The following is an 11,394-nucleotide window of genomic DNA, read 5'->3' as shown; positions in this document are numbered from 1 at the left end:
TCTTAGTTTTTACGTCTAAAAAAATCGTTGACCTGGTACAAAGGCAGACATATATCTGCGATCCATCTGATCTGCAACTGTGGAAGTTCGTGTTGCCTCTCTCTGTCCATGAGAGCTTGTGGCTGGATTTTTAACTCAAATCTTTCCTTATCGCCTTGCTCGATGAATTCATCTGTCACCAGTCTGGCGGCTCGTTTCTGCACGTGCCATTGCTTTGTGGACGCTGCCAAGTCAGACGACGTCATCAACATTGCCATCAGCAAGTATCGTTGCGAGTCTTCGTCCCAACTATATTCTTTAGATTCGATTAGACGGAAGAACTTGTTTCTCAGTCTAACAAAATAAAATCAAACCTAAAATGAGGAGCGATACCAAAACAAATCTAAACATATGAATATGATTTAAAAAAATAATAAATCAGACTTCACTAAAGCATCGGACAATTTTATTATTCCAATACCTAAATTAAAAGTTATATTATATTATGAAAAATACTAAGAAATATTATAACTATGTAACGTAACAAAGTTTTATATTTACCACAATAATACCCATTTAAATGTGTTTGTACACCTATCAGTAATAGGGTATGTTAAAACTTGAGTATTATTTTTCGAAAAAACACTATTCAAAATATAAAAAAACAGTTTTTATGATAATTTTAATAATTTTTGGTATCTATATAATATTGATATTATAGAGTTGACAATTTTTTGATTTATGAACGAACCGATACATACAAATGTAGGTATACGAGACAAAGGCTATAAAAACAAAAATATCATCATATCAATAACAGTAAGTCATTTTAGTAAACATAAGATACTAAACTAATTGAAACTTCGAAATGTATAACTTTTTTGTAAATATTTGACTCATGTATAATACTATAATATTTTTTTTCTTTTAAGGTTTCAACTGCATGGTTATTAGCTAATTTTTACAATTACACTTGTATTATATGGGGCAAGGATTTGTCACAAAAAACCTGGGTGGTCACTCATCCTGGAGCTAGTGACGCCGGCCGATGCTTGACCTCAGAACAAGTTAGTGACTGCGGCCAGCCATCGTGCCAAACCATGCCCACTATAATATTTATTGTGATTAAATTATTTTCACAGCAGTATGAAAATAGTTTGTATAATAATTTGAATTTATTATATTGGCGGTTAAAACATGTTCATATTTACTCACTGGAAGTACATGCAAAGATCAGTGGCCAGTATACTATGTTTTAATACTTTCATCACAGTTGAAAAACTCTCCGCGGATAGACTCGAGAATATATTGAGATTCTAAAGAAAAAATATAAAATGCATAAAAATTCTGTACTCGAACAATTTACTCGATACATATTAATTTGTATTCGACTTACTTCACTACTGAGTATCATCACTGCGTGATTGAAATGATGGTGTTCCATTGTATTTGTAGTGCCGTACAATAAGACTAATGCTGATCTGGCTCTAAAACACAATTATAATAAATTAAAACTGAGTGTCGATTGTAATTTTGTAATGCAATTTTTAAGTCGTTTAATTGTTCGTAGTAAAACAAAGAGTAAGACAGTAAGTTAGAATCAAATTTAAAACTTAAGCGAACTTGTACTATAAATCTGTTGTTTCAAAGTTTAATGACCTCGCTAAGAAAATACTGTAGAAAATATTCACATTTTATAGACATTCAATCGTGTGCAATATCTATGACTTATACTTTTGAATATAATATTTATTACTCATCTTGATCTCAAAAATAAATAAATAAACATTTGTATAGTTTTAAATACGAATGTTATTTTAATTTTATTAAAATTAACCACTGGATTAAACGTACTTTTCTTGGAATGAATTATTTGTTCCTCGGTGATCGAGATCGTGACACAAACATCCGACAAACATTCCCAGAACTTCAAGATCGGAGAACGTATTTTTCATGTCACATCCCTTCAAACATATACGAGTATAATATATTTTACTTTACACTCTGGTTAAATTATGTCTATCTTTGTCTTTATATATTTACCATCATAATAGCGAACATGACTTGAGCAACATTGAAAGCGTGTCTCCAGTTGTGATAAGGCACGTCCCTGTAGTTGCGTTTCACCGTGATAAGGAACCGATATAATGTCTGAAATATAAATAGCATATCGGTATTATTGGACAAATTTAATTGCTTTATTATTATTCATGATTTCAACAGAAAATGTAATTGAATATCAATATAATAAAAACGATAATTATCTGAAAACAAATCATTTCTTTTATAACATAAATTCGATTTAATAGTACTTTATAATTATATAACGAGAATCGAAAAATCAAAAATCAATTATGATGAACAATTTTATTTTGAAAATGTTGTTCTAAAACTAAATCTTAAAAAATAGTCCATAGAAGTAAAAATTATACATTTTTAATAATATAACATAATACATCTTACATTTTAATGTCAGATAAATACTTTATGTTTAATATGAACATGAGGTAATAATATGTTCTACATTAATCCATTACGATAAACACTTGATTATAATTTATAGTGCTTATGACTGCGAAATAAAATGTTTCTGAACAAAAATAGATGGCTAAATCAAGTGTTGTGAAGTTGATAAATTATTTTAAACAGTACCTAAGTACTTTTCATTTGTTTGTACCTGGAATTTAAGGTGTCTGTATGTACAGTACTATATTATCTCATATCATGATGAACACCGTTTTAAAGAATAAAAATAAGTATAAAGCATCTTTCCACTGTAATAAAACATATAATGTTTTTCTTGCACTACAAAATAACTATAGGGATACATTACAATTGAGTCGTGTATAATTAATGTATACCTACCTTAAACAAACATAATATAAATACATAATTATAAGTTTATACAGGTAGTCAATGTGAGTAGGTACTCAATGCATATTTAACTAAAAACATTGTATTGCTCTGTTTATTGTCGTCAGTGATAAGTAACTAGTAAGCATTGTTACACTGAACAATAAAATGTACCTTACTTTGGACCGTTATAATATATAAATAATAAATTAAGCCAAACAAGTAATTTTTCCTTAGGTTTGTTATCTTTATTCCCCTCAAGTATTTCCAAGTACTTTTCCAGACCAATTTGTTCAATGCTCATTATTCACATCTTATAAAGACATATTTCATATTTCATTTCCTCTTATTTTCTTGCCATTAACTTACTTTCTACAGCCGCAGGCCGTTATTTGTACATCAAATATTTGAAAGCCTATAAAAATCTTAGCTAGATATTTATTCTAACTTCGAAAAATGTAAAGAGCGATGTCTCCATTTCTGCTTGAATACTGTCCAGAAAAAACAATTTTAATATTTATTTAAGTTGGTAATGTAAAATTTACTAATTTAAGTTTTTAAAACATAGTATAACTAGTTTTTTTTTTTAAATTGAATATACATAAAAAAATTTACCATTGAAACAAACAACTTATCGGTAAACACATTGATATTAAATTTAGATGGAGTTTTTTCATTTAAACAAGTTTGTTTAGGTAGTAATTTACACAATAAAGTGTTATTTATATCACTGATACTCGTTTAGCTATCACAATAAAATTCATAATATCATAACATTTTTGTTATTTGGAAACATTCCATTAGAAAACTTTTTCTCCGATAAATATTATTGTGTTGTATATCATATACAACATACCTATGCATAAAACGTTTTGTTTATGAATTAATTACAAACAATAGATAAATTGAACAGTAATGTAAAAATATTCTAAAAAACCCACTATTGCAGTTGACTGCACTTGGTCAGATATAAAATATTTCTTATATACTCCAAGTAGTAATTTACGTACACAATCCATATTATATGGATTGTCGAACACATATGTTTTACTCGTCATGCACTCACTTCTTTTTCAATGTTGAACGTCTTAACGAGTCCGAGTTCCAAAAACATGCTCACGGCGGCCATCAGCATTTCGTCATCGTTAAGTGAAAAATCGTCGAACGCAAGAGAATACAAATTCAACGAATCAGCAGCAGGTACCGGCATGCCCTAAGAAAATATTACATTTATTTCCTGTATGATTGCAGTTTTTCGTTACTATATTTAATATTGACAGCGCGATTTATTTTCATTTTGTTATTGCCGATGTTTATTTGAAAACAGACGATTTGACACTGGGTCTTATGTGAAATAGTGTAAAGATATATTTTCCCCCTTTACAAGTTGTCAGCGTCAGTATATAGGTACACACCACACGCGACGAGACAAAGCTAGAATAATAACAAAATACACTTTTCAATCCGTTCAAATTTGCGGGGGCATTAAACTATGGAAAAAAACGGTCTAGAGTTCAATGACTGGCGAGTAAAAGTTTTTTCATTATTTTCACAGTACACGAATATATAGAATGTTTATTCGGGGATGTTAGTGTCTATTTGAAATCGAAGCCAAAAAAGTTTTAAAAGCATAGGAATATTAAAAAATAAATTTACAAGATTATAGAGCTTACCAGGATACGTTCCACGTCTTTGTTAGAAGCTGTCGCGTGATAAGATAGAACCTAAGACAAACAAATAAAAGAAATATAACGAACATTTGTATAACTTTCTTATGGCGTATAATATATTCGTTTTCACACGCCCGTGTGCTGATCTTACTTCAATGGAGACTTTTTGTCTGGCCATCGCCTTTTCTACTTCACTATACATTAGTGTGTTATGTATTCCCAGTCCACAGAATATTGTAAAAGCCTATAACAAGTGAAACGTGGTTGTATAAATATTTATAAGTTAACCGCATACTAAATCTTCGACATCACGTGTTTTTCTTATATAGTACAATATCTCACCTCGAACAACTGTTCGTCGTAATCGTCGAATGGCGACGAATTCAATTTGTTGATTATACTGGCGACACCTGTTAAATATGAAATTGCTTTAGTGAAACGAAATTGTATTCCTCAATAAATGTAATAATGCATGTAAAAAACCAACAGAATAATATTTTTGTTCGAATGTGCTCACGTCGACCCACTCTCTTTAACTGAAGTGTATCCATTGAGAACACTTTGATTCGGGTCTGATCATCCGAAAAATCGATAGCAATATAGATTTTGTTAAATACTTTATATGGATACCATTTGGAAATTGAATATAATGTGACAATATAGTTATGGTCCGAGACAATAATAGTATGACAATATTATAATAATGATAATAATATACTACCACACTATTTTCGAATGTAAATTCCGCTCTGGTTCTGGACGGACAGCAGCCGTTTACAATACAGATGTGAGATGCTCGGACTACGTGATATCATTACACATTCGTCTATTGTAGTAGCATAGTATTTGTCGAATACGCATATCTTGTATTCTTATATGGTTACGTGGTAGGGAGAAACAATTTAGAACAAGACATTATCATCACGGGGTATTGCAAGTTCTCGGACTACTGTGGGCTGACGAAAGGTATGTGCGGACTAGACGATCACCAAAGGTGCTAACAACAATTATATACCAGACAGACAATAATACGTTTTTGATATTTTTTAAATTATTATCAATTTTAAAAACCAAAGATAAATTTTTACTCATAATGGTATTAATTTAAAATACTTAGATGACAGTATATATTATTATAGTAATAAATTTAACTAAATTGTTTGTTTAACGAAAGTTCATTCAAACCGAAATACAATATGACTTCATGATAGGGTACCTAAATCGTATGTATATTTATATGTATAGTTTATTGTCTCGTCTCTCCGCGCTAATTATTCGAAAAAATGATTATTTAAAACTGAGTATATGATAAATAATATTAAAGAGTACGTTTGTGATATGACTTGAACTACGCTTACCGATTATTTGGTCATTTTTATTCCTGATGGGCATTGCCAATAGTGAGTTGATGCCTGAATCTACTATGCCCTCGCTGCACTCGTGCTCATTGATGTTCAGCACCTCTCCTGAACAAGCCACCCTCTCAGCAAGGCTTTCTAGGTATCGAGATACGTTCTCGCCTTCCACTTTTTGCCTAGAACTTTTTCATAAACATGGAGTGTTATAGGTAAATATTTGAGACAATTTCTATATATTATATGTGTTGAATATTTATAAATGTGTAAAAGGTGCATCTAAGAGACTTAGCACATATTAATAAATAATTGTTGTTGAAGAGAGAAGAACTTTAAGTGAAATAATCCTGCAGATCCTGAATAAATATGTGTAATAAATATGAACAAGGTGTCCCAAAACATTAATGTATCTACGTGAAAAACTAATAGGTACATTTAAATGTAGGTTTTTCAGTATTTTTGATTCTAGTGGAAAGATTAGTTTTTAAATTATATGTTGGTTTTCACTTATTTTTTTTTTTGTCATCACTTTTTGAAGCAATAATAAAACTTGGATTTTCAATTTTGGGGGTGGTTTTTGGTAGAAAATTGTAACTGGTCTACTGTAGGTAATACAAATATTTGAGAAAAACATGTTTTCGGTCATATAAATTATATTTTTGTTATTCAACAATTCATAAATTTTAGTCTGCAGAGACAAGTTGTTATACCCCAGTTAAAAATATGTATGTATAAGTAACATTTTTTTTATAAGCATTTGAAAAATAGTACAACCTACCATCAAAATAAAAAATTATTGAAAAGTATTATTTTTTTTTGGAATTATGGTAGCCAATAATATTACTGGTTTTCAAAAATTAACTAATTTTAAATTAGACTAAACGCTCCACTAATACGTTATACTATTTTTAAGAATAATCATATAACAATTCACTGCAATAAAAATTGATTCAAAATATTCAATCATTATTTTTCAATATATTTTCAGTATACTAGCCATTTATCTCAAAAATACAAAAAAATAACATATTTTAATTCAGCCAATATTTAGGTTTTTAGTCGAACCAAATAATATTTTTAATAAACAGTTATTTGACAATGTCTAAAATTCAATAATATTAAATTGCATTATACAAATAATATATATTATATTCTATAAAGCGTGAAATCTTACTTTTTAACGTTATTTTTTATATTGTGCTTGGGTGAGTTCAAATCGAACAGCTTCGAAAATCTGGTACTGTCGCAAGACTCGTCTACCAGCAACACGGCCGCCCTTTCGCACTTCAACAACCTCTGAGCCCTTTGCATTATCTTCATGATCACTTTGTCGATGGACGTTTGTTCTTCAAATAGATCGTGCACCACTTCCAACAAGTTCTGCAACGACACCGGTTAGATTTTTTTCAAACTTACATATAAGTTTAACTTTCTCCGCGAGCTTCAATGACTTACCCTGTTTCGATCGTATTCGGCTCGGGAGTCCTCGACGATTTGTGCGTTTGTAATAGCTATACCGACAAACTGTAAGTACGTCTCGAAAAGCTATAATCCCAGAAAGTTTGATTAAATTATATCGTTTTGAAATAATACTACTCAACAGTACTGTATAGATTAGTTCTATGACTTTGGTAAACTAGGAACAATGGGATTATTTAGATCCTAGATTACAAATCGGTTTCAACAGCATGTTTCCATTGTTTGTTTTGGAGACTAATTATGTCTCAGTCAAGCAAATACTAACGCAATCTAATTTTTAACATCTATATCTCTAAAGTTATTAAAAAATCATTACATTTTATGATAGGTATCATATCACGATTACGTTTTGGATTGAAAATGTTTATCTAATGAAATCTTATGTTTTTAAAATATTCTTTTAAACTTTTCGAAGAAGACGTTTTACTTCATGCTCACAATTGATACCTAATGAATGATTAATTAACACGATTTATGGACCCATTCAAAATCTAACGAAAACTTTCTTTCACAGAAAACATCATACTATTTCGCAGCAAAGTTCTTGGCGTAAAACTGTATGGAATTGGAATAGTTTGAACTTGCTTACAGTCTAACTTCAAAAGCTGAACAACTTCCGATCAATATGTTATATGTATATCTAACATATAATTATACATTTATACAGACAGAACTGTATTAGTCCGTAAAATTATGTACACAATATTCGCATATGAATTTGAATCGTGTTTGGGATCTTAGTCTATCACATTATTATAATGTAGAAATGTTTATGTAAGGTTACAAAAATCAATATCTAAAAATTAAATATGTCTCAAATACTATTTAACATAATTAGCTTAGACTCATATTAATGTATATACAAGTAGCGAATCTTGTGATTAAGCCATGTCAATTTCAAGGAGCGACGTAGTTAACGAAAAATAATTATTAAGTAGTATGATAATCACGTCATCTGGAGTCTTAGATTATTTATTATTTGCCAATACATCGTCGTAGGTCACGTTCTTATCGTTGTAATATATCGACAACAAAAACAACGTTAGTATAATAATGTTACTATAACCGTCTCCGATCAGAAACCAGCAGTGGCAGTGTCATCAATTCGCTGATGGAATATTAACGAAGTAAGTACGCGTGCACACACGCGCACACATACCTACATATACACATGTACCTAGGTAATGTATATTAGGATTTGCAGATTTAAGTAAAATAATTCATAACTACAGCAGCAGAAAATGTTGCTCGCGAAGTTTTTAATGTGTAGGCATACACGAGAAATGCCTGACAGCTGCACCACTGCACTTATGCAGAACAGCTAGTGCTCGTCTCTCGAAGTAACTGCGAGTCAAAACCATCCGCAAAAGTTTCCACCGCGATTGTAAAATATTTACTTTTTCATCCATGCTGGTGAAATGGCCTCCGTCCTTGTCCGGGTTCTTGTTGTTGACTTGCGCCACCGCTATTATCTCTTCGTACGAATTTTTCACCGGCATGCACAGCAACGACGAAGTGTAGTATCCCATTATGCGGTCCACCTCGTCGTCAAATCTCGGGTCCTGCAATTCAATATTTTATGAGGACATCAGTTTATATTATGTTATGCAGTGCTCGAATTGGGAAAAATTAAAATAGGGGGACGCTGTTTAATTTAAAAAAAGAGCGTCCCCATCACTTGTTAAACGCTATTGAGCCGTAAGGGTCATCCCCCACACCCTCTAATGCCCCTATTTAAATCATATCAAAAATATTTATAAATAATTAATTTAAAAATAAGATAAAAATGAAGAATATTATATTACATTATTTATAAATAATATCAAACTCAAAATGATAATAAATGTAAATTAATTAATAGTTTAGTAATAACTAGTTAATAGTAACTAAATTGTAGATCCACAGTTATGAAATGCATAGGTAAGACAAATTATGATGGTATCTCTGTCATTTTGACAAATGCATTCCATGTTTTCTCCTTAAAAATAATATTAGGGGTACTCTAAAATATCTGAAAAACAAGTTGGGGTACTCCGTTCCCTTGCGCCCACCCCTAAGTCGAGCACTGATGTTATGATTTAGGAATTTCGCCTAAGGACAAAAAATTCTGGGAATTGAAAAGACATTTTCCGACGTTGCATATTACAATAAGTATTTCAACACTGCCACCTATCATAACATATTATTCCACTGTTGGGATTTTCAGTTTTCAGAAAATGTTAAAATCACACGACTCGAAATATTATACTTAATGTTTTATAATATGATTTGCTAAAGCACAAAATAAGGAAAAATCTGAAATAAGATAGTCTCAGTGACGGCAAAATAAATGAACTGATATTAAAATTAATCGCATGTACATATTATTTCTTTTAAATGAAAAAAGTTAAAAAATTATTAATTTTATTTTTGGACAAACATATTTAAAAGTCTTGCATTCGTTTAAAATGAATACAATTTACATATTTTACATTTCGTTCCATTGAAAATTGTATTCCGAGTTTAAGATACGCGTTTGCATAATATACTGATTCAGATAATATTACAATAAATAATATGCTATAGGTACTGTAAACGATTAGTTTTCAAACTATTAGAAAATCAAATTCAAAATGATGAAATTATTTTGTACGATTACGACTATCATTAATATTTTTATAGAACCCAAAAAATTGAAAAACATAATTTCTAATACTAATTATATTCATGAAACAAATACCTTATTTATTTACTAATATTTTTATTTCATTGAATTGGTGAACTTCTTTTAAAAACAAATGGGCCAGTTACGATTAATTTTTCTTAATATTAATTTCGAGTGCATTTATCATAATAAAATCGATTTCCATCATGCGGTGGAACAATGTGGTTAATATTGTATTTACTAAGTAGGTACTTATTGGCATTATGAATAATCTCCAACTGACAATAATAATACTATAATAGCAATAATGTTTATTGTAATACAATTCAAATAGCGCTTACTAACCAAATTTTCGAGCTTATATTAATTAAACGATATTAATGTTCGTATGACCTTCCTCGCTGTGCCAACGGTTGTGAAATCGAATCCGTACTAATAATATTAATTTCTAACAATCTAGATATTATTTTTAACTCTGGTTATTATAAGCCATAATCAAATAAAAAGAAATTAAAAAGAAAAAAACAATATTTTAAATTGGTTTTTGTTAATTATACAATTTGCTATGCCAATAACTGTCTCTACATGAATTTTCACTCGGAAACTTATCGGAAATCAAACCACAATACCACCTTGATGGTGGGACTTCTGGGACATAGGTATACCTTTATATATCTACGGAAATTCAAATTCCCCAACCGGGAGAATAGGTTCACGTGTATCCGTCACGTGGACGCCTCCCACCATCACTATACATATTATGCGATCGTACAGATGACACAATAATCGGGGGTGGTGTCGGTTGAGAGGGGGGGTTGTCGAAGATGATCCACTACGTATATATACAACTGGAATTTCATTAGCCCACGTCGACCATGTTAGGTCATATATATAATATTATATATATATATACACAGTTGGAGGGTGGCGTGGATGACCCAGTTTATTTTTCAAACGCACACAGACGAAATACGAAACGTATCAATAAACGTCAATTGTACGGCCTCCAGCAGTATGTTATAGCTGTGTAGTAAATTTCTACAAATGTCTGAGAGAGATGCAGTAAAAATAAAAAATAATAAAAAATAATAAATAATAACGCCGGTAATAATAATATACGAATAACGCGCTTAAAAAGGCCAAAAATCTTTCTGAGCACTCGGAATATTGTATTAATATATACCACCAATATAATAATATACGCTGTGCACCCAACCGATTTTTATTACATGATACTATATAAATAATATCTGGACGCTTTACGATACGCTGGGCACTAGTCCGAAACGCAGTGTATATATATATATATATATATATACATAATATGCGTTATATAGGGTGAATATCCGTGTTTGTCCTCGTAAACAGCTTCAACCCGACTCCTTTCTAAACTTTAACGCGATCATACAAACTA

At 30.6% G+C, this 11,394-nt stretch overlaps 1 protein-coding gene across 2 annotated transcripts in view; it reads right to left on the bottom strand.

Moving 5' to 3' along the window:
* LOC111032620 (dual 3',5'-cyclic-AMP and -GMP phosphodiesterase 11A-like) overlaps window positions 1-11,394 on the bottom strand; it is a 90,981-nt gene that overhangs the window by 352 nt on the left and 79,235 nt on the right. For both annotated transcript variants that reach the window (XM_022313018.1, XM_022313019.1), the window contains 13 exons: window positions 8,734-8,898; window positions 7,313-7,402; window positions 7,032-7,237; window positions 5,861-6,042; window positions 4,845-4,912; window positions 4,654-4,746; window positions 4,506-4,556; window positions 3,899-4,045; window positions 2,023-2,130; window positions 1,834-1,943; window positions 1,376-1,466; window positions 1,195-1,295; window positions 33-333 (listed from right to left, as the gene is read on the bottom strand). In XM_022313018.1, the coding sequence (XP_022168710.1) occupies window positions 33-333; window positions 1,195-1,295; window positions 1,376-1,466; window positions 1,834-1,943; window positions 2,023-2,130; window positions 3,899-4,045; window positions 4,506-4,556; window positions 4,654-4,746; window positions 4,845-4,912; window positions 5,861-6,042; window positions 7,032-7,237; window positions 7,313-7,402; window positions 8,734-8,898 (1,713 nt within the window). The remainder of the gene's footprint in view (window positions 1-32; window positions 334-1,194; window positions 1,296-1,375; window positions 1,467-1,833; window positions 1,944-2,022; window positions 2,131-3,898; window positions 4,046-4,505; window positions 4,557-4,653; window positions 4,747-4,844; window positions 4,913-5,860; window positions 6,043-7,031; window positions 7,238-7,312; window positions 7,403-8,733; window positions 8,899-11,394) is intronic.

This window comes from Myzus persicae, unplaced genomic scaffold (genome assembly GCF_001856785.1).
Source record: "Myzus persicae strain clone G006 unplaced genomic scaffold, MPER_G0061.0, whole genome shotgun sequence".
Classification (NCBI taxonomy): domain Eukaryota; kingdom Metazoa; phylum Arthropoda; class Insecta; order Hemiptera; family Aphididae; genus Myzus; species Myzus persicae.
This window is presented reverse-complemented; position numbering and strand designations above follow the sequence as displayed.